Below are 26,658 nucleotides of genomic sequence, written 5' to 3'. Positions count from 1 at the left end.
ATAATCATTTCACATAAACTCTGACTCAGTATACTAGGTAATGGTTTTCCCACTGCTTACACAGTGAATTTCACTCAAGATTTTGCTTGAAGAAAATATTTCAGTGCTAAAAGATTTAAAAACCATCATATAAGGAATTATACTAGCCTGTGCTATTAAGGAATCTCTAGAGTAAGAATAATTTTCTCAAAGATACTACTTTATAAGTAAGAGTCAAAAGGTACAAAGCAACAATTCAATTATATCTATATAAATTTTCCCTTTTCCTTCTGGTATTTTAGGCAAGAGGGTTTGAGGAAATGTATTTCAAAGAACGGCCTTTAAATTTAATTTTATGACCTAGAGGGACATTAGAATAGTTTTATCTTTACAGTATGTATCACCTGGAAAGAAAGGTTCTTAAAAAGAAGATAAACCTTCAGAAATACATCTTCACTGTCCCCATCACCAAATCAGTCATCAGTCCTTAGACACAGAACCTTTTCTAAGGCCCTAAAAAACTCTAGGCCTCCAAACTAACCCAGCTGTCCTTCCACCTTAGGATCATACACTTTTCTTTCATGCCACGACTCTTCTCTAGCTTCAACGTATACCGAGGCGACCATGACCGTCTCAAGGCTGTCTCTATTTAGGACCACTTCTTGTGAAAATTCCACACAGGTCCTCTGCCGAATGCACATACCCGTAAACTTCACTTCATAGACCCAGAGCTTTCTTGAAAAACTATAAAATAATTTAAAAATAAGACGCAAACTTGCATGAAAATATAGTCATCAAATTTATTATTTTCATTAGGTTGCCATTCTATGAAGAATTCCTAAGACTGATGTTTCTTGACATGCAAGAGTTAGCGTTAATAGCTTAAGTTACTGTAAATACTGCTGCTTGGAAGCAGTACAACTATTTTAGAGTTTTAAGACTATAGACTTCTATTATTCAAACCTTATTCAGTGTATGTTAAAATCAGAAGGTTCTGAACAACTGGTTAGGAAGATAGCCAAGATGCAGGAAAGACGTCTGTGCCTCCTTTTCAAGGGCAGCCAGCTCTTGAACCGTAGGTGCCAAGATATCCACATGGCCTTTATAGTTTCCACCTGTATCACACACACGAATCACAAAGTGATGTCAGTGACATGCCTGAAATAACTTGTCAGCAATGCTTTGGCTCAATTACATCAACTTAAACGTTGCTCCTAGCAATAAAGATGTACTACTGAGCAAGTTATCTACAAAACGGAGCTCTAAAAGTGTTAAATCAATTAAAATAAATGATTAGGCCTTCCTCACTAATAGCTGTCCCAATACCCCTACCAAACCCTCCCCTATTCTCTTTTCCTTGGTTTAGAAACCGCCAGTTTAGCCTGAATCTTTAAAAGATTTCCGGAACGAGCTAAGAGCATTGCAGGCAAAGGGAATAAATAGTATCCTGGGTTACCCCTTGTTCAAAATTACCATTATTCTCTTGTTGCCTAATAATTCCATAAATTTTCAACTACTCTTATGACATTAACACCTCAAGAGAAACAGCTAAGCTGCTGTCCATTCACATACAGACCACACAATAAAAAGTGCTGTAAGACTAGTAAGGAGGGAATGATTAACATGCTAGAAATATACACTAAACATAAGGAAATGAAATACTCTTCTTAAACTGAAGCTCAAAAACGGGACACATTCACATTTAAAACGGTATTAAAAGTAATTCAAAGCTTACCACCAGCAGCTCTTTTTTGACCATAAGTAACTTTCCCATCAAATTCATCCACTGGTACCTTTATATCTGGCTCAACCTGCGAAATGGTACAGTTCAGATGTTCTTCTACCTCAGACAGCAACTAAGAAAGGGAGAGGAAATCGACAGAGTTGCGTTTTAACAGCATTAAATAAAACCAGGAAGGCTGCAATACTTTGGAAGTAAGATTTCTGAAGAGATGAACTCACAGGTTACAGTTTATGAACTACCATAACATAATCACTCATTAATTCTCACAATTCACAAATAGACAAGAGCTGATACGTAACTTTTACAGATAAATGCAGTCTATTCCTACCAATTTTAATAAGACTCTGTGAGCCTTACCTGCATCTCATTGTACCATATGGTACAGCCACCATCCTCCTTGAGTCTTGTGTTGTAACACCCTTTTCCACGGCTGCTACATACGTGGTACCAAACCTACGAAGATTAACATGTACGGAGACTGAAACATGCTAGATATCTTTGTTCTCAGTTAGTTTTTTAACATTTTCTGTCCTCAGAGCACAAGAAAAATAGATTGCAGGTATGGTCTGTCATCCAGTTACTACCACTATTAGTAGCTCACTAACTAGGTCTTTTGAAAGAGTTCTTTTTGAAAGGAATCCAAAAGTTTTTCTAAAACAGATGTCAATTATAGAAAGGAATTCTCAGATAAAAATAATGAGAAAAGTAAATAGTGGAGAATGCTATATCAAGATTAGTATCAAAAATGAAGTTCAAATGTTTCCTAAAAGATTTTTAAAAAATTTTTTTAAATAGATCTTTATTGGAGTATAATTGCTTCACAATAATGTGTTAGTTTCTGTTGTACAACAAAGTGAATCAGCCATATGCATACTTATGTCCCCATGTCCCCTCCCTCTTGAGCCTCCCTCCCACCCTCCCTATCCCATCCCTCTAGGTCATCGCAAAGCACCGAGCTGATCCCCCTGTGCTATGCTGCTGCTTCCCACTAGCTATCTATTTTACATTCGGTAGTGTGTATATGTCGATGCTACTCTCACTTCGCCCCAGCTTTGCCCCTCCCCGCCCAGTGTCCTCAAGTCCATCCTCTACGTCTACATCTTTATTCCCGCCCCGCCACTAGGTTCATCAGTACCATAAAGCAAAGAGCAAAAAGCAAAATGAACAAGTAGTTTGGGGAATGAGTGTGTGGGAGTTCCTTACTCTTGCAGCTTTTCTGTAAATCTGTATCAAATTATTGTATCAATTTATATCAAAATAATAAGTTAACCCTCTCTCCCATAAAAAGTCTACCATGGCATGATGCCAGAGAGGGTTTAAATACTGTTCACTGAAAATTATATGAAAGCTATCAGGGAAAATTACATTTCATATTTTTCCTTTCTAAACTTCATCCTACTAGTCGTCCATTCAATGAACGAAGAGAAAAAGATGCCATTAAGAAGTTCATTTATATTCCATACGCAACTGAATTCAATGTAAATGAAAAAATCAAACTGCTTTCATTTCCAACATCTAAAATGACGACACAAACAATGAATAGAATACAGCACTGAAAAGATTACCTTCTCTTTTTCTGTTGCCACCAGGGAAATGGCCAGCCCCATCCTGAAAGATTTTAAAAGTCTTTAGACTTTATTCCTGAAGCACAGAAACTTAAAAAGGACAAAAAAAAAATGACAGAGTACCTTTCAGCCCTTCCTACTCTGCCGATTCGATGGACGTAGTTTTGCTTTTCATCAGGCAAGGTGACATTTATAACTGTAAACAAAAGCGATTACTAGCAATTGACAATAGTTCCTAAAATTTTCAAACATATGTGATGTTTGATGTTCTGAGTATTTCAAACATATTAAATGGTTTCCTTTGAATTCCATAAAATTCAAACTGCAAGCATAAAAACTTTCTTTTTACCATAAGGAACACCATGGATATCAATTCCTCTGGCGGCTACATCTGTGCAAATCAAGAATCTTACATCTCCTTTCTAAAGAGAACAGAGAGGAGAGAAAGGACTTTATTAGTATATATACTAAAAAAAACCCCACAAATACCATCTTTCCACTAAATGAGTCCTCCAACAACTAATGTATTCGTATCATATTAGCGGTCTAGTCATTCATGACTCACTGGGACAAGTATTGCACTTTTAAGTTGTAATTTGCTGAAATATGACATTTAAGGTGAATAAATCAATGACTGGATTCATCTTTGCTTTTTTCACATAAAAGTTCTTAAAGCATTGCTAAAATTTGGCTTCATCTTTAGAAATCCTGACTGGTGATTCAAAACATAAGACAGAATAAAATGTAAAAAACATAAGCTTTACTTTTACCCTTGTATTAAAATATTTCAGAATACTAGATATTTTACCTCAAGGTTACACCTTCTGCGACAACAGATAAAATCCTAAAGAGACTGGGCCCCTGGTGTTCTCACCAGGAATATACCAATTAGCCTTCAGATGTCATTTGTGCTGCAAGGCACAGCAAAGTTAGAGATCTGGAGGGGGTGAGGGGCATACTGACTTCTGGTCCAACAAAATGCCAGGATAGAGAAGGGTGGCATAAATGCTGAAATGAGGCCATGTGATTTTGAAAAATTAATTAATTAAATTAATTAAAAAATTAATTTAATTATTATTTTTGGCTACATTGGGCCTTCACTGCTGCGCGCAGGCTTCCTCTAGTTGCGGCGAGCGGGGGCTACCCTTTGTTGCGGTGCGCGGGCTTCTCAATGCGGGAGCTTCTCTTGTTGCGGAGCACGGGCTCTAGGTGCACAGGCTTCAGTGGTTGCAGCAGGTGGGCTCAGTAGTTGTGGCATGCGGGCCCTAGAGCGTGCGGGCTTCAGTAGTTGTGGCTCACAGGCTGTAGAGCACAGGCTCAGTAGTTGTGGCGCACGGGCTTAGTTGCTCCATGGCATGTGGGATCTTCCCGGACCAGGGCTCGAACCCGTGTTCCCTGCCTTGGCAGGCAGATTCTTAACCACTGTGCCACCAGGGGAGTCCCCCGCTGTGATGTTTTAACATCCACACCAATTATGCTCAGCATGGAAACATAATCCAAAATTTTTAAGCCCAGTACTTCCTACCTTTTTTCATATTATGGGTCTGAGAGAAATGATATTTGTACTATACACTGGGTAAACACACTGTGATAAATGATGAGAATGCTTGTGGGTGGAGGCCACTGACCTTGAGTTCTAAATGGCTCAGCCCAACCCATCTACACCAAAAGCCATACAACCTGTTCATGAGCTGAAATCCCTTAACTGTGACAGTCTATCCCAAATAATTCAAAATATATTTAATTCTACAAAACAGGTATTCTGACACCTGTCTGAATCTACAAATTAAGTTCCCTATGGGTATTGTTACAAATTATTAGAAAAAAAAAAGGCTCACAGACATGATTTAACTATCTGATGATACGTCTCTTAAAAATACCTACCTGAAAGAATTTAACTAAAACTTCCTTAAGTTGAAAATTCTTATCAAGCAGTGCTGTGCTGATGGAGAACATGTAATTTACCATTTGACTGTTAAAGATGACAAAGCCCTGCTGTGATGAGGACGTAACAATAGGGCAGAAGTATTTTGTAATTTCTAGGACAAGAATTGCTTTAACAATATTAACTGGAACTGATTAAAACTAGATACAACTCCCCTCTTACGTTTGAAGGAAATGCAGTCAACTAAGTATCAGTACCTTGAATCTTTCCAAGTTTTGCTTCCTCTCATGAGGCTTTCTGTCACCATGAAGACAAACACATGAGAACTGGTGCCCCTTTTTATCAGGTCCTAGTGAAAAGCACATTAAACAGTTAACCTTGGAAAAGGTGACGACTAAGACTATGTCAAAAAAACCAGTAACATTTAGACTACCAGCTGGGGTATAATTCTGCGGAGATCTATACCCCAACTTGTCATAAACCATGGTTAACACAATTTCTGTCATAGGTGAAATACCCTTAAAATGAACTCCACGAGCACTAAAACTGATTTGTTCTGAAGGACATTTTAAGTAACCTTTCCCAAACTGCAGTGGTAGCTTCTGCGTACACCAGGAACCTCACCTAACCCATGTAAAGCGAAGAACCAAAAAGTAAACAAAAGAGATTATTCTTGGAAGAAGCAAAACAGGCATCAGGAAGTTCATGCCCTTACTAAAAGGCCGCGACCACAAGCCTGCCCCCCTCGAGGTATTCTAAACAACTTAGTTATCTGGTTTCTTGGCCAAAGCAGATTAGAAGCAGCAAACTGGAAGGATGGAGAAGTGGTATTTTAGAGGCAAGTGCAGTGGTAGCCAATCCTAAAAAAGAAAGTCTTCAAGTAAACACAGTAACAAAAAGCAGTGCAGTTCAGACCAGAGTAGTAATAGTCACTGTGAGAATTCTTTCAATTTTGCTATATGTTTGAGAATAAGTGTTGGGAAAATAGATAAAGTAAAAATAACCATTAACATTGACTATACTTGCTTTACCACATATCTCTCCATCCCTCTATCCCTCTACCAACTCACTTTTATATTTTTGAAGCATTTCAAGGTAAACTGCAGGTATCAGTACACAGTTCAACATGCATATCATTAACTAGAGTGCAGTATTTGTTCAGGTTTTTTCTCTTGTTGACGTTAAAGTTACATACAGGGAAATGTACAAATCTTAAGGGTACACTTTCTGAGTTTGGACAAATGCATACACCCATGTAGCCCAAAGCCAAGATACAGAACACGAATACCATCCACAAAGTACCTTCACGCCCTTTCCCAGTTATCCACACTCCCACCTTCCTGGGGACAAGCACTGTTGTGGTTTTTCTCTCATCATAGATTAGTTCTGGCTCTTCTAGAACTTCACACAAATCGAATCATACAGCCTGTACTCTTGTGTAAGAATTCTTTCATTCAGCATAATGCTTCTGAGATTCACCCACCATTTTTGGGCCAATCAGCAGTCCCTGCCTTTTCAGTGCTGAGTAGTGAGTATTCCACTGTACAGATATTTTGCATTTTGTTTAGCCATTCTCCTATTAATGGCCTCTTAGTGTACAGTTTGGGGCCATTATAAACGAAGTGCTATGACCATCTTGCACACATCTTTCGTCAATATATGTTCTCACTTACCTTGAGCCAATACTTAGGAGTTGAATTGCTAGGCCGTAAGATGGCAATGTTTAATTTTATAAAAAACTGTAAGACCTTTTGCCTAAGTGACTGTACTTCAACAATGTATGAGCTCCGGTTTCTCCATATCCTCACCAAAATTTGGTGTTTTAAGTATTTTTGATCTAGTCACCCTGAGTGTACAATTGTATTATGTTGTGGTTTTATTTTGCGTTTCTCTAATGACTGATCATACTGAACATTCTCTCAGGTTGGTTTATATATTTAACACTAATTATGAGGAGCATAAAATTATAATCATTGTATCTTCATTGTAGATTGAATATTTTATTACATAGTGACCCTTTTTATTTCTAGTAATATTTTTGCCTTAAAGTCTATGACATCTCCATTAATACAGTTAGACCAACTTTCTTTTAATTAATCTTTTAGCTGACACATACATATATTTTTTCATTCCCCTTCCTTTCAATCTATCCGTGTCCTCAGGTTTTAGGTATGCTCCTTGTAAACAACATACAGCTATATTTTATCCAGTCTAACAATCTAGGCTCTTCATCAGACTTCAGTCCACTGATAAATACTATAGTGTTTATCCATACGCTCAGATTTTTCCACCAGCCGTTATTACTCTATAATTTCCAACTGCTCTGCTTTTTCTCATTTTCCCCCCCTTCCTTTCTCACCTTTTTTTTTAGATTAAGGTTTTTTTTCCTCAGTTATTGATTTAGAAGATATACATTCTATTATTTAATGATTACACTTGAAATGTTAACATTAATCAAAAACTTTACCCTTCTTCCAAATGATATAAGGGCCTTAGAATGCTGTGATTCATCTTCACTGTAGTGAAACTGTACCTATGTGGAAAATTGTCTCATTGTCTTTCCTACATCGCTGCTTTAAAATCTGGGCATCCACGCTACACTGCATCAACGTGAGACTAACGATCTATTAAGTGAGAAAATAAACACAATGTATTTCAAGTGAGGAAACACTACCTCCTCCTTGCTGCATGAAATACTGCTCCAAGTTATCACAGTCGATTTTGGTTCTACAGAAAATAATTGCTTGATCCATCTTGTGTTCCTTGATTGCACGGACAGCATACTCCCCCTTCAGGATTTTAATAGCTTCAGACCACATCTCTTGAGTAACACAATAACAACAAAAAAAAACACACAGAATTTCAATCTGAAATTGTCATGAACACACATAATTACAGACTTACTGCTTCACTCACCTAAAAAACTCTACTTTAATACAAGTATTATAGACAAAACCAAGAAATGAAAAGATAGGGTGAAATGGTGAGATAATCCACTTGCTCATTTATTTTTGTTTCTCTTAATGTTTTTTATGCCAGGTTATGGGATACCAAAACACCTATAACCATACCTCTTGTAAGGGAAAATGCACATGTACAAACACACACACACACAAATAAACAGAAATACATACCCACAGCAAAACTTTGTTCCTACCTCTCATTGAGAACTAATCATATTCTGCTTTGCATTAACTTCCCTAAATGCTCAATAAATGTTTACTCAATTACTTTAACCTCTTTAAAAAATAATAAATGTACTTTCTAAATCAATCTGAACACCAGAAAGTTCAAACTTCACTCTATGAAATAAATATTTTACGTCAAACCTAGTTAGTAACTTCTTAGTTGCCATCCTCCAAATGTCTATTTTTCAGTGTGAAGCTGGGCTATAGTTACTCTACAATTATATAATGCAAAGTTTTAATTTTGTAATCCAACATATTTCTAAGGTCTCTCTAGTCGTCTCTAATTGTAGTAAAAACTAAGCAAAACTTTTACAAGGAAAAATACATGAGGCAGTAAAAAATTTTTATTTTATAAAATGCATTCCCAAACGGCAGGATGATACATTATTATTTTGACTATCAGTGCCTGCTCCTCTCCAACAATAAGGCTGGCTGAGCATACACCTCATAAATTTGGAGCTACACAAAAAACTGAGTTCAAAGGAACTGTTTTTAATCAAAATTTCAGATAATTCACCTTTTAGATACTTGTTAAAAATCTACCAATGAGTCCAACTATGAACAAAATGCAGTCTAACCCTTGCCAATGATCCACTTGAGACGTGATATCAGACGTGTGGCCTAATGGGTTTCAGATCTCTTCTAGGTTCTCTAAACACTATCCTTGTATCATGCTGGATCTTCATATATCTTTGAAATATTACGTACCTGATACAAACTGTCTCAATTCTGCATAGAAGTATCTTCATTGAATCAAGTAATTTTAGGCTTTTTAAAAATTGATAAATATTTAATGATATGGAGTTTCAGTATGGGAAGATAAAATAGTTCTGGAGATGGACAGTGGTGACGACTGCATAGTAGGAATGCACTCAATGCTACTGAATTGTACACTTACACACAAAAAGAATCATCTCAGGATCATTTCTGTATCTTTCACAGGGTTGTAGCTAAAGACATGTTCCTTTGTTACTCAACTGCCAGGTATGAAGAATCTACATGACATTTCTCTTGGAATCCAGGGCTAAAATACAACCTGTAGCCAGAGAAATTTGCTGGCTTCCTGGAAAAATGAGAATTGTATAATCCAAAGTATTTGTGATTTGGATGCCAGGAGACTAATATCTTAAATCCAGTGATTAATATTCCTCTAAGCTGACTGATATCAGCTTTCCCCCCATTTTTAAATTATTTTTGCTCCTTTTATTTTCAGATTTCCTGTTCCTTCATGAGAGTAGACAGGGCATACATTCAGTAAAACAGATCAATTCGTTTTCAAAATCTTTCCACGCGTTTTATTGACTCTTCTAACTCACCTGGACTGTTTGCACCAGGTCTTGTATTATCTTTTGCATGTACTTCATCAGTCTGTCAAAAGGAAAGGATAAAACAGAAGTGGGGAAGGGTTAAGTAATGACTCACAACAGGTATCTTTTTATAAAGGGAGAACCGTATCTAACTTTAGATTGCATTTCAGACATACACCTTTATAATCTATAGGCAAAACCATTCTTCAGATTCCGAAAAACCCTTTATTAATTATAGGTCTAAGGCTAATCAATTTTAAATATAATACTAAAAAATCGAAGGTGGTTTTCGAAACATTGTGTATTTAGAATAAGCATACCCTTATTATATAAAGGTAAATCTAACAATGGTGAAAAAGTGAGATGATGGACTCATGAAATTGATATTTAGAAAAATAAGGCACATCAAGAAGATTCTAAAACGCTACTAAAAATGGAAGTCATTATATCAGAAATTAGCCCTAGATATACACAGGTAATCCTATTTATTTACAAAACCTATGTCAAGAAAGATGATTACAGAAGTAACTTTATAGAGAGAGAAAGGTAAAGTACGAGCCCATCACTTATTCCATACCTAACAGACCTAAACTCTTCTGGTCAGCGTGCCAGACTTCTCTTTTCTTAAAGGTACAATGTCTGGCTGCTTTAAGCGTCATGAAGAGCTCAAGGTTAACCTAGTTTATGAATGCTTTACTCTATACAAATGCGAACGTTATAAAGTACTTACCCTAATGTGGTTTTTCCCAAGCCTTTCCCAGATTCTGTCAGCTTTGGGATTCACTGGGACAACAACATGGTGGACGGTATCTGGAACAGAATCTTCTCCTTTCAAATCAACCCAGGTGGGAAAGTGCATGATCTTCTCAGACAGTTTCTTCACGTCAAAAGAGTGCAAAGTGGCTGAGCAGACAATCACCTAAGAAGAGAAAAACCAAAATTTAGATAAGCTTTTATAATAATAATGATTCCAGCATATGAATACAGATGTGGGGCACGAAGCACGCTAAGCCTGGAATCTAAGACAAGTTCAATACCTGACTCTGTAGCAACAACTAGTGGTGTGACTTTGGGCGGGTTAATCTCTCTGCGCTTCAGTCCCCTCACTTGCCACAGAAATCATGCCATCTATTCCTCAAGGTCCTACAAAAACTAAGTAAAATGAAAAGGTTTTTAAAAATCTAAAGCCATAAACTTGTCCCCTTCTCTTAAAAGCCTCTCCTCTTGAATTCTCCCTAAGAAAACAGAATGAGAAAGAGTAATGTTTTAAGAAATAATTACTAAGGAAATAACTGTTTTTCTACAGTCCAAGACATTTCTCCTTCAAAGAGGAAGCAGTACTCAGAGTCTTGAATGTAAACCCTACATGCTCTGTAGAAAACAAAAATAACGATTAGGAATTTTTTACTTATAGTCTTCTGTTACACCTAAGTAATTTCCTTAAATTCTCTTCACCTTTATTTCTAAAAGCAGCTCATAAGACTGTTTCCTTTGTGTGTACTACTTAATCAGTTAATGAAGAAAATGTTTCATACAGCAGTTAACGCAATCAGAAGATACTAAAATGTGAAGGTAAAACAAAAAAAGTAAGCGTGAATACGTAACAATTGTCTACATGTATTTTAAGATGCATTAGTTATTTCATACCTGAAGTCTTTTTCCATCAGAGGTAATCTGAGGAATCTGATTGTGAATCCTATTTATAAAATCAGAGTAACCTTGAGAAAGAAGCCCATCCTGCATAAGAAGCAAAGAAGAACATAAGCTTTGTAATCAGTATCTAAATCTTTCTTTTCTAAATCAATTGCAAAATATAAGATAAAGAAACTAATTCATACATATCTCCATACTTTCAAAGTAATTATTTTCTACTGGATATTTAAAGACAAGTTGTAAATTCAACTTTAAAGCCCATGTGACTGTAATATGAAAGAGCTGACAATAAATAACTCAAAAACCATACTCTGGTATTCTAAAATGAATACGAGAGTTAATAACTCCCACATCTCCTTAAGAATACGACTCTAATATGAGAAAGCTAAGACCTTCAATGTTGAAAAACTACCTCATCTTGAAAATAACTTGGAACTATATCTCAAGAGCCCAAAGCATATTAATGTAATTTGTAATGTGTAAAAAAAACAAAAAATGTTATGTACAAACAAGATAACTATTTGAAGTACAAAACAAACCTACATGTCTAGTAATAAGGGTGGTTAAATAAGCCATGAAGTGTGCATATAAGAGACCATTAGACAGCCTTTAAAAATTGTTCATAAATAATGACATGAAATACTTATGTACCATATTTTTCTAAAAAAGATTTCCCAGGGGCTTCCCTGGTGGCGCAGTGGTTGAGAGTCCGCCTGCCGATGCAGGGGACACAGGTTCGTGCCTCGGTCTGGGAAGATCCCACATGCCGCAGAGCGGCTGGGCCCGTGAGCCATGGCCGCTGAGCCTACGCGTCCGGAGCCTGTGCTCCGCGACGGGAGAGGCCACAGCAGTGAGAGGCCCTTGTACCGCAAAAAAAAAAAAAAAAAAAAAAAAAAAAGATTTCCCGGATTCTAAATAGCCTGATTGCAACTACATAAAATAGTATTTACTATAAATATAAGCAGTGAATGAAAATACACCACACTGGTAACTATGTTTCTCTCTAGGTATATTGGGATCATGACTAAATTGTATTTTTTCTTCACCATTTCACGTATTTTATCCCCCAAAACATAAGCAAATATTTTTTTTAAAAGCATGAGTATATTTCAACATACAGCTTCATCCAGGACCAGGAATCTAACTTGGGATAAGTTCAGCTTTCCAGTTGACACCAAATCGTCCAGTCTTCCTGGAGTGCCAACAACTATATCTACCTAAAAAATATCCGAAAAAAGCACCTTAAGAAAACTGAAGAAGTATTGTAATCACCTTAGAATAGCAGCCAACAATGGTCTACTTACAACGAAAACATGCGTATTGACGTAGTCAGTCAGCTGTGAACGTGCGAGACAGTTCTAGATAATACTGTATCATTAAACTTACACCTGCTTTGAAATGAATGCGAAGACTCTGGCAACTGATTGTAACATTTTAAGCTGTTATAGACAGTCTAGCGTATAAAATTTGTTTTCCAAGTGAAAAATCAAATGAATTTATAGGAACTCTGAAACTAAACCAGGACCCAAATCCCAGCTCCACCATTACCCAGCCATGTGACCTCAAGTTACTTAATCTCTTCTAGTTTCAATTTTCTCATTTTTTAAATGGGTAACATTTTCTGCTTTGCAAGACGGTTGTGATAATTAAGAGGTCAGATATGTAGTGCATTTGATGCCCAGTGTGCCAGGTGCTTATACATTTGGTTATAATTAATAATGAAGATGACCTAATCCAGGAAAAAACAGCAATAATTACTACTTGTCAAGTGCTTATAATGAACATGTGCTGTGCTAACCTTTTACAGGTATTATATCATTTCATGTTACCACTAAGGGAAACGCTACTATTATTAGTCCTGTTTTAAAATGAGGAGACTGAAGTTTAGAATTCTAAAGTCATAAGAACTTAGATGATACAGCTAGTAAGTACTCCAACTGGGATTCAAACTCAAAGTCCAAACATGAGAAAAGGTCTAATTCAAGTAAGAACAAGTTTTATTTAGCTTTTTATTATAAAAATTTTAAGACATCTACAAAGAGAATATGAGCCGCCAACGCCAGTACACCCAATTAACCACATTTTCCATTTTCACAGACACACCTTTTAATCAAGTCCATGGTATAGTGATTAGGAACATAGGCTTTGAAGTAAGTTCCACCTATGAGTTGTAAGATCTGGGGCAAATTACTTAATATTTGGCATAAGCCCTCTTCCTGATCTGTAAAAATGGGGAAGAGGACCATCACAAAGGGCTATTGTGGGAATTGAATAAGAAAATGTATATAATGCACTTAGCAGGGCCTGGCCCATTTCTAGAAGGTAATCAATAAAGGATAAATATTTTTAAAGTGTGTATATGGAGGTATGTGTGTGAGCACAATAAGGTATTATATAAAATCATTCAATAAATCAGACAATTCAAAACTTCTACTCTTTATCAACAGGCATAAAAAATGACTTCTTTTTCACTTGTGTTCTCCACTCTAGACTAAAAACGTAACTATCTCCTAACAAATTCATCACTAGAGTCTCATTACTTCAATATCTCACCCCTTGAAAAACTGAAAAAGTACCGTGCTGAATGGACTTTTAATTTGATCCAGTAGAAGGCACTTAAACTCCCATAAAAAGTGAAAGACATTTCTGACGCTATTGTTTCAACTATGTTGATAACTGTAAGCAAGTCTCAGTTCAATCTAGAAAATACTGTCTGAAAATAAAACCCACTCAATGTATTAAGAATGTACTATGTGCCAAGCACTGTGCCGGACACAGCAATGAATACAATGCCACTCTGGTTCTATGGGTAATGTCTCTTTACCAAAGGATTCTAACCCACTGTGCGAGTTTCCTCCCTCCTCAATTTCAGCAGGTAGTCAGCATGAAAACAGAAACTCGGTCTCTCAGGTTTAAAAACAAAAATTCAAATTGGAAAAGCCTGAGAGAAATAGCTATATGACTTGGATAATGGCACCAACCACTTCTTCAGGCCTAACTGCACATGTTGCATAACTGTGCAACTTTAAAAGATTAAAAAAATGACATAGTTCTATTCTCTGACTCCAAAGCTGACTTCTGCCTGCAGCGTAAGACATAACACAGGGCTAAGGGTGCCAGAGGATGGTGGGAGATAACAGAAGTAGACAATGTAAGATGGAAGGAAAAGCAGAAAGAGAATATATTACATCCCCTAAGTAGAAGGGAACTGAATTCTGCCAGGAAAGCTATGGAATAACACTCCCTTTACTTTTTTTTTTTTCCTTTACTTTGCCATTAGCTTCAGCCAGTACCAAATTTTAGATCTGCCTGGCAAAAGCAGATCGAATTCCCTAAAAGCTCCGTAGCTGGACAACGTAAGTTAAGAAACTTAATAACTTACGTGGAAAATGAATTTGGGTTTGAGGAACCAAGATAGGGAATGAACATATTAAATCTCTCTTATAACCATTAAAATATAGCAAATCAAATAAGAACATAACAAAGCTATGTTACTACCTTAGAATAGTATTAAGTACAGTAATGACTCCTTGCTCTTAGTATGCCACCAAGTCAGATCAAAACCACTCAGCCTGAAATTTCATTTGACAGCAGCACCAAGGCAACTGAGGGGAGAACATATTTGCTCACCGTAACTCAGTATCAAGCAGTTTAGATTAAATGATAAAGTGTTTAGGGAAGGAAATGAAAGAGAAGTTTGTAAGGACAAAGTTACTTCATACATACAAAATATGTTATGAAGTTCTACCTGTACCTGAACTGACAGGCAGTTAAGAGTTTCCCAAACTTCTTCCCCAGTAATGAGGATCACAGTCCGAGCTTCGTCCTCGGTAACAGCACAGCCTTCAAGACTTCCCCTTACACAAATCTGAACTCATCTCCCCTCCTACTAGAACCACTGACTCACCATCCTTCAGCCCTCCCAAGGATCACTGCCAAAACTACCTTCTCTGCAATCCACCTTATCTCTATTTCTATTCTTAACTCCAGCTGCTTCTCTTTCAATTATCCCCAGAGGAAATAACTAAATGCATGAAAATGCGAAGGAAATTCGCAGGTGCTCAAAAGATAAACCAAAAAAGATTCACGTATGTTGGAATTTTGCATGAGGTGTTGGGAAGAAACTACTATGCTGTACACTTTTGGGAAAAGAAAAGGCATAATTGTAAGATATTTTTGAACATACATACACTCTTTTGAACTTGTTTAATTTCAGCCTCATTTGACTTTGCTTGAAACACAGCAGAACTATATCGCCAAAATGACAACACATAGTGTTACTTTTTAAAAATTAAAAGTACAGCTTACCCCACTGTCCAAAACAGAGAGCTGATCCCGTGCCGCAACACCTCCAATTATCAGAAGCTCCCTGAAATAAGACCAGAATAATAACGCAGAAAAAGATTAAAGCCTGCTTTATTGTTCGTTTCTTTTCAGTTTGGGGGAGGTGGATATTACAATTGAATAACTAAGAAAGAATCTACAATAAAGGTCTGGAGAAGGAAAGAAACAAGGCACTTCATTTCCAGGAGCTACATAAAATGTTAATGCACGGTAAAGTAACTGAGGAGAATGCGAAAGCTTGGAGCCCGGAAAACATCAGTCCTCACCTATATATCTTTCTATATTAGGATAATTCCAGGTACCCCAAACTCTGGTTTCAATCAATCTTTGTAGACACATGTGGTTGTACGTGTATAAAATATATACTCTGAAAGAATATATAAATATTAATTTTTAAAAGTTGCCTTCAGGTTGATAACCAAAAACTGGGGAACGGGGTGAAAGGAGACTTACTTTTCACAGAATATCCTTTTGTGTTTGAATTTTTCTCACTCCAAATACTTCTAAAAAATATGTTTAGATTAAAAAAGATTACTTTGGGACTTCCCTGGCAGTCCAGTGGTTAAGAATCCACCTCCCAATGCAGGGGACGCGGGTTCGATCCCTGGTCCGGAAACTAAGATCCCACAAGCCGCGGGGCAACTAAGCCTGCATGCCACAACTACTGAGCACGTGGGCCACAACCAGAGAGCCTGCGTGTCACAACTACAGAGCCCACGTGCCACAGCTAGAGAGAAGCCCGTGCGCTGCAACAAGGAGCCTGCGCACCACAACAGAGATCCTGTGTACCACAACTAAGACCTGACGCAGCCAAAAATAAATAATAAAATACACTCTAAAAAAAAAAGCTTTATGCCAAGACAATTCTATGGGGGGAAAGAACAGTCTTTTCAACAAATGGTGCTAGAACAAATAGATATGCACGTGCAAATGAATGAAGTTAAACCTCTTCTTTAGGTCACACATAAAAATTAATGCAAAATGAATCACAGACCTAAATATAAGACTTAAAACTACAAAACTCTTAGAAGAAAACGTAAGAGTAAATCTTCATGATCTTGGGTTAGGCAAAGTCCCTTACAACACCAAAAGATGAACAAACAAAAAAGCAACAGATGAAAAAATAAACGGGACTTCATCAAAATTAAAAACTTTTGTACTTCAAAGGACACTACCAAGAAAGTGAAAAAGCCCACAGAATCGCAGAATGAGAGAAAATATTTGCAAATTATATATAATTAATCATAATACTACATGTATATATCTTACAACTCAACAATAAAAAGACAAATAACCCAATTGAAAAATGGGCAAAGAATCTGAACAGACTTTATAAATGGCCAGTAAGCACATGAAAAGATGTTCAACACGATTAGCTATTAGGGAAATACAAACCCAAACCACAATAAGACACCACTTCACACCCATTAGGAGGGCTATAACTGTAAGGACAGATAACAAAGTGAGGTTGTGGAGAAACTGGAACCCTCACACATTACTAGTAGAAATGTAAAGTAGTGTTGTCACTTTGGAAAACAGTTGCGTGGTTCCTGAAGATGTTAAACATGAAGCTACTATATGATCCAGCAATTCCACTCCTGGATGTATATTCAGGAGAAATGGAAATGTATGTCCACACAAAAGTCTATACACTAATGTTCATGGCACAGTAGCCAAAAAGTGGAAACAACCCAAACATCCATCAACTAATGAGTGGATTAATAAATATGTGGTATATGTATACAATGGAATACTTTTTGGCAATAAAAAGGAACTAAGTACTGATACATGCTACAACATTGATGAACTTTAAAAACATTATGGTAAATGAGAGAAGCCAGTCATGAAACAGCACACATTGTCCAATTCCATTTATATAAAATGTCCAAAACAGGCAATTCTATATATGGAAAAGAGATCAGTGGCTGCCCAGGGATAGGAAGGTGTGAGGGAAATGGGAGTGACTGCTAAAAGGTAGTGTTTCTTTTGAGGGTGATGAAGACGTTCCAAAATTGGTTTTGGTGGTCGCACAATTCTGTGAATATAATAGAAACTAAAACAACCTGTGTGCACTTTAAAGAGTGAATCGTATGACACGCGCATTATATCTCACTACAGCTACGCACAAAAAGATTGTCTCCTTTTTATAAATAGCAGACAAAATTACTTCCTGAGGCAGCCAGACAACTTCCAATCAGAAGCAGCTATCAACTATCTTCATTTATTAATTTTACTCTTATTTAATCAGTCATTTTAAAAAATACCATAAAATACTGGGAAAGTGGATGATGTTGACACTGAGTCTCATAAATTCTATGACTGATGAAAAGAAACAGCTTCATGGTTGCCTACTGTCATCTTAAGCGATTTATAGTGTTTAAAGAAAAAAAAAAAGCTTTCTAGTCTGTGAATGTCCATTACCTTGGCATAGTCCTTAACCACCTACCACTAGAGCCATGTTGCCTAAATCCGGTAACACCAGATGCCAGATTGGCTACTTAAGAATCACCTGGAAGAGGTGCCATTCTTCCTTAAAAAACAAACAGTTCCAATTCCTATTCCCTGGAAAATCTGATTCAGTATATACAAAAGGGGGACCAGTAAACCTGTATTTTTAAATAAGGTCCCTTAGTTCCCAGGTTTGGTAACTATGGTCCAAAATCTATCATTTCTTCTATAAAACTTTACTCTTATCTACTTTCCTAATCAGATACATTTATTTCTACAAATTTAGCAGAAAACTACACATACACATAACAATCTATGCTTGTGTGCAAAGCACTGTAGGGTTGAGGAATATAAAAGACCAGCCCCTGTCTTATGGAGTGTAAAACTGAGTTGGGACGAGTAAAGCTATGCACATTTAAAACAAGAAACACTAACACACGACAGTGCATAGGCATTATGGGGAAGCAAACACAGCGGTATCCGAGTAGGGAGAAATGACCGAGCTGGCACCAACATGTTAGCTTCACAGAAAGACCAGGACTTGAGCTGGGTCTTCAAGAAGGAAAAGGCTCATTTGTACTGAATACCAAAATGAGTAACACAATTTTACCATCTTAGCAAATAAATTGATTTTGTCATCTATCTTCCCTTCCAGGCTTTGTCCAGATGCACGTTAATCTTTACACATTAGAGCACAAAAATCAACTTATATTAGCGTTTTACATTCTTCCAAAAACACTCTCTTGTGAAGAGTTCTGAGTCTCTTACACTAAGAAGATGCTCTGGTGATGTACTCTTGTAGTGACTCTCCGTGTCGTATCCTTAAAGCATTTTATCACATTACTTTGGCTGTTTCTCTGCCTTCCACACTATCTCCACACTCCTGCACATAATTCTATAAAAGCAAAGATGAATTCTTGTTGTTATATCCTGATCCCTAGCCTTAGTTTTCACACATGGTAGGTATTCAAATAGTTACTGAACGAGTGAAATGCATCAATCATCAAGACAAAATTAGGAATTATTTTACCTAAAAAGTTTTACTAAGTATAAATTTATCCCTGAATAAGTTTAACTTATGAGAAAGATCAACATTAAAAAGATGGGGGACTTCCACGGTGGTGCAGTGGTTAAGAATCCGCCTGCCAATGCAGGGGACACGGGCTCAATCCCTGGTCCAGGAATGTCCCACATGCTGCAGAGCAACTAAGCCCGTGCGCCACAACTACTGAGGCTGCGCTCTAGAGCCTGCGAGCCACAACTCCTGAGCCCGTGAGCCACAACTACTGAAGCTCGCACGCCTAGAGCCCATGCTCCGCCACAAGAGAAGCCACCGCAATGAGAAGCCCGTGCACCGCAACGAAGAGGAGCCCCTGCTTGCCGTAACTAGAGAAAAGCCCGCGCACAGCAACGAAGACCCAACACAGCCGGAAAAAAAAAAACCCTCAGACATCAAAATAAGATTTTTAAAAATATAAATAAATAAACAGATGGACCCACGGGACATTAATAATTCAGAGTTTCTGAAGTTAGATAGTGGTGATGGCTGCACAACCTTGTGACCATACCCACCAAAAACCACTGAATTGTACACTTTAAATGGTGAATTTTATGGTGTGTGAATTATATTTCAGTTAAGAAAAATTAAAAGAAAAATTAATAAAAATCAAGTGTCAAATCAACTGACAGAGCAGTTTACTTATATGGTATGGCTTTCCTCAAATTAAAAGGGATTGCTACTGAGCCAGAAGTTCTCCAAGATCACTAGACTTACGGTCTCCCCGCAATGGCAGAAAGAGCCATCGAACTAGAGGGACCAGTGTGAACCCCCACAGGGAAGATGGTCACCACTAGGAGAGAGGCTAGAATTAACCTCGCCAAGTCAGGTTTGCCAACACACTAGACAGACAGAGATACATTTTCTATGCAAATGAATTGATGAAGCTAACATTAAATGAAATGGCCCCTTTAAAGAATTAATTTTTACTCTGATACGGTTTTGCAAACCATGACTCTTTACATAAGAGACACAGGAAAAATCTCAATTTACTTTTTTTTTTTTTTTAAGGATATTTATTTATTTTTGGCTGCGTCGGGTCTTCGTTGCTGCACGCGGGCTTTCTCTAGTTGCGGCGAGTGGGGGCTGCTCTTCATTGTGGTGCGCAGGCTTCTCATTGCGGTGGCCTCTCTTGTTGCAGAGCACGGGCTCTGGGCGCGCGGGCTTCAGTAGCTGTGGCACACGGGCTCAGGAGCTGTGGCTCGCAGGCTCTAGAGCGCAGCCTCAGTAGTTGTGGCGCACGGGCTTAGTTGCTCTGTGGCATGTTGGGATCTTCCCAGACCAGGGCTCGAACCCGTGTCCCCTGCATTGGCAGGCGGATTCTTAACCACTGCACCACCAGGGAAGTCCCTCAATTTACTTTTTTTAATAGAACTCTTCTCACTTAAACAGGAGTTTTAGATAGAAACTAATTGCTACTATATGTCACAGTTAAATATATTTACACACTCATACACATGCATATGTACACACTCTGAATTCCTATCTCATTTCTTTTCCTACTTTACTCTTCTTCTGAAACACCTCAGACCTAAAGACAATAGGCATTTGAGCACAAAGGGAAGCTTTACCTTAATTTAGGATTATCGACGTATTTCTTAAACTGCTTGACGTTATTCAAAGTTTGTTCAGCCAACTCTCGGGAAGGTTCGACAATGAGAGCTTTTGGAGCATTGGGGAGAAACTTCGCTTGTGCCACCTGAGCATTACCTTAAGAAAATAAAAAAGATTAGAATACATTCAGATCACACCTCATGACACCTTTATTGGTGAAACACGAGCACAAATACTCCAGTATCAAAATTTTAAATAACAATTGTCCAGTGGTATAGGTGATAGTCAAACTAAATAAAGATTCTTAAAATGAACTACAGATTCTTTCAATCTAATTGATTATATGCTTTGCGATAAATCCAATGAGCTGTGAAAGGCACTTTCTTTAAATAACTGGAAGCGCATCAGGCAGCACAAGGGGGTGAGAGTGCGAGCTTTGGAGTCAGACTGCTTGGATTTGAATTCAGTTCTACCACTTATTTGCCCTGTGACCTTGGGCAAGTGACCTCAAGTCCCTACTCCTCAAGTTCTTTGTCTATAAAACTACCTTACAGGGTTGTTATGCAGGTGAAACACTTAACACGGCGCCATGGCACTGAATAAGCACACACGTTATAAATACTAGATACCATCATCACCACGATCAGCCTCCCCAAAATGCGTGAACCGAAACCAAATACTTGGGAGTTTACGAATTAGGTTTTGAAACTGAATTTTACTGACATGTTCAATAAAGATGCATGACTAAACAGGCAAGGGGAGTATCTGTACCTCACTACAAGAAGCCTTACTTACTGGAGTTTTCAATACCCCATTCTTGAAATCTTTACCCTCTCAGGTGCTATACCTGTGTGCTGTGATTTGACAATGAAACTATCCGGTGCCTTGGCAAGGGCAACAAAACCATCTTTCGGTGGAAACTTAAATTCTTCTTCCCCGAAGTTGAATTTTAGTTCAGCATTCTAGCATTGAATAAAGGAGAAAATGAAAACGCTTAACCTAAGAGCAAACTAACCAATACGAAATAACGAAGATCAAAGTAGCTTATAATCACAGCAAAATGTCTCTAATTACCTTCAAGACACAGGCAGGAAAGAGGCCTTGGTTCTTCATATGTGGTGGTATTTCAAATGCCAGGCCAAGGTCTTTTCCTTTAAAAAAAAAAGAGAGAGAGAAATTGAATTAAATCTACCAGGAAAGAACGTCCATGTGCCCACACCACCAAGTCCAGCAGCCAGCACACACTCACAGGCCCCCTCCTGTTACTGCAGATTAACTGTGCTAATACCAACCCCCTCACTTTTTTACTTTACTCCCGAAATTGCCCCCTCTTCCCCTCTACAATTTTAATTATTCCCTTCCTACGGGACTGCTTCCAGTAGACACCTGAGTTAGACAAACCTCCCTGAGCTCAGAACTTCCTCCATCTGTCCTTTATTTTTTCTTCTCCTTTTTGTAGTAAAACTGCCTGATTTCCATGTTGACTGTGTCCACCTCATTTCACTCCATTCTCTGTTGAACTGATTCCCAATCAGGCTCCCCCTGCACACCCCTCGCTGCACCACAACAGCTCTTTGTCAAGCTCATTAATGATCTCCACTTGCCAAACACAGTAGTTCTCATTGCTCATCCTTCTAGGCTAGAGCCGTCATCAGCACTGGACACAATCTGATCCTTCCCTCCTCCTTCAAAAGCTTTCTTCACCTGAACTGCACGACCTCAACCTCTTTCGGCTTTCCTCCTCATTCACTTCTGCTGGAGTCTCCTCAACTTGCCAACTTCTAACCACAAGAATACCCTGGGCCTCAGATCTCTCCTCTTCATTACCTACTCTCATTCCCTAGGTGATCTCATCCAGGCCTATGACTGGATCATATATAAGCCAATAACTCTCAAAGATGTATCAATATCTCCAGTTCTGATCCCTCCCCTGAACACTTAACTGTACATTTAACTACTTACTTGATTTCATCACTCAGATGTCTAATAAGTATCTCAAACTTAACTTGCCCCAAACAGAACTCTTAGCATCCAACTGGTTCCCTACCTATTGTCACCACCCAGTGTTTTCAACAAAGCAGCCACCACAGTGATTGTACTGTTAAAACTGTTAAAGACAGACGATGCCAATTATCTACTCAAAACCTAATGGCTTCCAATCTCAGTCAAAATAAAAAGTTTGTGTCATAGCCTATAAGGTCCTATATGGCCTGGCCTCCCCACCTCACTGACCCAAGATTCTACGACCCTCCCCCATGCTCAGTGTGCTCCGGACCCACTGGCCTCCTCACTGTTTAAATACCCCAAGCACGCTTTCATCTCAGGACCTTTGCAATTACTGGTCTCTCTGCCTGAAATACTCTTCCAAGATACTTCTACTCAAATGTCACCTTCTCAGAGAAGCCTTCTCTGACCCCCCAGAATGCTCTCCAGCCCCTTACCCGGATTTATACGCTCCCTCAGTGCACTGTTCCCACCTAACACATATATTGTCTGTCTCTCCCTATCAGTAGCTAAGCCCCACAAAAGTGTACATAAATTTATCTGGTCCATTTTCTGCTGTATCTCCAGCACCTACCAGCATGCCTGGCACACAGCAAATGCTCAAAAAGTATTTGTTCAAAAGAAAGGCAGGGAGGAAGAGAAAGAAGATTGAAGATGGTAAGGAAATTTTTAAAAATCACAAATAATGAATATCATATACACTCTCTAACAAAATGGTCCCTAGAAAGCTTACCATTTTTGGAGAACTTGACATGCCCTTTATCCATATCTAGGTAACATCCAATGGTATCATGCATAGTGAATTCCTAGAAAACCAGAAAGTCAAGTGCTGTTAATAAAGAGCAAAATTGAAAATAAGGTTAAAAGGTCAAATATAGCTGCATCCACAGTACGTGTTAGTGTTGCAGAATACTTCCTTAAAATTCTAACGTAGATTTAAAAAATGCCTAGTATAGCATATCATATATAAGAGTAGAAGCATCAGACAGACGTTTCAGCATCAACATGATATTAAGGCTCCTCCACATTACCAGAGATGTCGGCTACCAGAACAAGCGTATTTAGATTTAACACGAGTCAAAATAAGAAATGAGAGCAACACAAGTATTAAAGTCAAAGCCAAAATCAAAATGGGGTGAACACAGAAAACAAAGTAATATACTTTGGAGGGGTTAATAAATGGCATAAAAGAAAAATATTTTTCTCATTTTGTAACATTTCTTCACTGAAGTCCCAATCTGAACTTTCCTTGGAAAATATTCAGAAAATTCACTTGAATTTCACAATCATTTCTATACCCTCAGTCATGTCATGAGTGATCAAGTATGCAAGAAAACTTACTAACACTATGATTAAGTCATTAATACAACTTACCTCTCCATAATTATCAAATTGTTTATTGTGAGATTTCTTTCCCGTTCCACCAAAGCCAAAGCCAAACTTGTCAGTACCTAGATTTTAGAAGTATTTTATAAGTGTGGTAAGAATAAAGTTATAAATACCATAGAAGTTCATAAGATGAAGATATTTTGAAGCATCTACACAGTATTGTGTGGTACATATTAATGCATACTAACTTTACTGACTTCATTCATACCCTTAACCTTATTCCTCCTGATTTTATGATGTTATAATATCTATTTTTTGGTACGTCAAATCTTTCTTGGAACAAGGAGGGTATAGGTAAATATTATTATTTCCATGTCTCTAAATATAAACTTTGCACGGTTAAGTTTACTATTTTGCTCCCCACTAAAATAAAATGTCAAAAATTCACAAATGTAAAACAACAAATTCCGTTTATTTTAGAAACACTTACCTAGGTCTAGGGAAGCCTGCATAGAAGACCACCCAACTCTGCACAATCCTTGGTCGTGACAGGATACTTCATAGCAGTGTTTCCCTGCAAGGGCAAAATACTTTGAGATTTTTATAAATTATACACTTATGATTCATTTACCATGTAGCTACTTTCCCATTGTTTCTGAATAACAATTTGTATCTTCCAAATGAAGAATTGTAGATCTTCCTGTAACACTAAAAATCTTTTCAGATCCTCGATTCAAAGCTACTTTAAAGAAAGTTCAGGTATTAATACATCACCCCAAAAGTTCAGACAAGTACAAATGTTCTTTAAATACCTTTCGTTAATCCTTTAGTAGCTCTACATCCATGCCATTCCTTTACTTCTCTGCTCTGACAACAAAGACCATCTGACCCAATTGCTGGATTTGAGAAAAACACAGAAAACCATGTCAATACAGATTACATAAATCACGCATTCTGAAATAAGTATCGTTCAGTCTCACTAATAAGATAATTCATTACTTGGTGCAATGTTCCAGGGACTGAGACTTGCTGATTCCTGAAGGATAGCAATGTCTTCCCTGTGAGTAGCTGCCCTCATTCATCCCCTGGAGGGCTGTGGCTTACGTTGAGGACTAGTTTCTCTACTGTTATCTGTTGGCTAGGACAGGATTTTACCACAACAATTCTAAAAAGGCATCAACACAGCACCTAACCTGACTTGTACTACCGCAGCTGCATCACCAACACGTTTAGACAACTATTCTCTAGAGTCCTTTAGAGAAATGGATACTAAGGATGACGCAGCACCCACTCATCAATACTTGTTGCTCTGATTTTATGCCGAAATTAGAGCTTGAGTGAATGCTACCCTAAAAGAAAAACAGAAACTCTGGCTTGTTCCCTAATCCGTGGATCCAGAAACCATAAAGGGAAAGCAGGAAAAGCCTGAACAAATAAGCCTGTAGCTGTTATTTCCTAATATTAGGGCTCTAAAAGATGAAGTTCTATGTTATACATCATAGTCAGTCATAGTGCTTATTGGTGCTTTTTGGCGTTAAGTAAAGCATTTGGCTTTTGTCTGTACTGGAAACTAGAACTTCCGTCCTGATTCAGGCTTGCAAATCATATTCGCCACCTGAATGTAGAAGAAATTTTTTAAAAAAGCATCTCGTCACACATTTCCCTTCACTTATAAGAAATTCAATTATTTATTCAAAGTATAAATTCTTATTCATATGGGTACATTATATAAACCTCTGAACTTTTAAAAAAAAGTTCTCTGACAAGGGTAAATCATAAAAATTATTTAAAATGCTTCATGCATATATACATATATAAACTTTTACATAAATTAGATATCACACGGTAGAGAGTAGCAGTGTGGGGTTGTTTCTGTCATGATTCCTCAAGGCCCATTTACCTTTCTCTGCATCCTGATTTTCTTACTCATTGACACCTGGAGAAAATTCCTCCAGGTCAACTCTGCAGTTCCGACTTATTCTTCATAATAGCTATACAACAGTCCTTGGATACACCCCAATCTTTGTTTACCATGCTAGCAGTATCATTTACTTTACTGGCAGTTTTTATCATTACAGATAATGTTGCATCAAACAGCTTTGAAAGTATATTCTTACATACTGGCACTTTCATTCCAATGAGCTTGACCTTCCAGGAATATATGTTTTTTCAATATTAACAGGTAACGCCAAACTCCTTTCCAGAGAGGCAGTAATTTGTAAGTTGGTTATCACCCTTTTGGAGTCTTGCCAATCAGATGGGTATAAAACAACATTCGCTGTAACTTTAATTTCCATTTCCCTGTTACCTGTAAACTTGACCTTTGTATGTTTACTGCCATTTGGATTTGGTTCTCCTGTGAACTGCCTATGCACATCCTTTGCCCATTTTCCCCTGCCTGCTTATCTCTTTCTTACTAAAACAGGTGACACTTTACCTGCTGTCAACACAAGAACCCCTTACCAGTTTACAAGGATTCTTTATCTTTCCTCAACATTGCATTAAAAACAAGTTTTTGAATCACAAATGTGCTGCTAAAATCTATCCACTTACCAAAAGCAGATCCTCTGTCATATGGGTTCATTTGCCATTTGTTCAGCA

General features: G+C 37.7%; 1 protein-coding gene across 4 annotated transcripts in view; it reads right to left on the bottom strand.

The window, feature by feature from the left end:
* DDX1 (DEAD-box helicase 1) overlaps positions 1-26,658 on the bottom strand; it is a 37,310-nt gene that overhangs the window by 2,848 nt on the left and 7,804 nt on the right. Inside the window, exons 6-26 of one of the 4 annotated variants that reach the window (XM_032653003.1) lie at positions 26,611-26,658; positions 24,870-24,953; positions 24,548-24,631; positions 24,103-24,179; positions 23,462-23,534; positions 21,799-21,875; positions 21,572-21,686; positions 20,742-20,880; positions 15,630-15,690; positions 12,440-12,538; positions 11,316-11,405; positions 10,399-10,587; positions 9,678-9,729; positions 7,848-7,994; positions 5,431-5,522; positions 3,638-3,710; positions 3,412-3,484; positions 3,289-3,331; positions 2,081-2,176; positions 1,715-1,835; positions 943-1,094 (exon numbers count right to left, since the gene is read on the bottom strand). In XM_032653003.1, the coding sequence (XP_032508894.1) occupies positions 964-1,094; positions 1,715-1,835; positions 2,081-2,176; positions 3,289-3,331; positions 3,412-3,484; positions 3,638-3,710; positions 5,431-5,522; positions 7,848-7,994; positions 9,678-9,729; positions 10,399-10,587; positions 11,316-11,405; positions 12,440-12,538; positions 15,630-15,690; positions 20,742-20,880; positions 21,572-21,686; positions 21,799-21,875; positions 23,462-23,534; positions 24,103-24,179; positions 24,548-24,631; positions 24,870-24,953; positions 26,611-26,658 (1,964 nt within the window). In that variant the 3' untranslated portion in view covers positions 943-963. Of the gene's footprint in view, positions 1-757; positions 1,095-1,714; positions 1,836-2,080; positions 2,177-3,288; positions 3,332-3,411; positions 3,485-3,637; positions 3,711-5,430; positions 5,523-7,847; positions 7,995-9,677; positions 9,730-10,398; positions 10,588-11,315; positions 11,406-12,439; positions 12,539-15,629; positions 15,691-20,741; positions 20,881-21,571; positions 21,687-21,798; positions 21,876-23,461; positions 23,535-24,102; positions 24,180-24,547; positions 24,632-24,869; positions 24,954-26,610 lie in introns of those variants that run through there. The other 3 variants (XM_032653002.1, XM_032653006.1, XM_032653004.1) reach the window with 3 other exon arrangements.

This window comes from Phocoena sinus, chromosome 13, assembly GCF_008692025.1.
Source record: "Phocoena sinus isolate mPhoSin1 chromosome 13, mPhoSin1.pri, whole genome shotgun sequence".
Taxonomy (NCBI): Eukaryota; Metazoa; Chordata; class Mammalia; order Artiodactyla; family Phocoenidae; genus Phocoena; species Phocoena sinus.
This window is presented reverse-complemented; position numbering and strand designations above follow the sequence as displayed.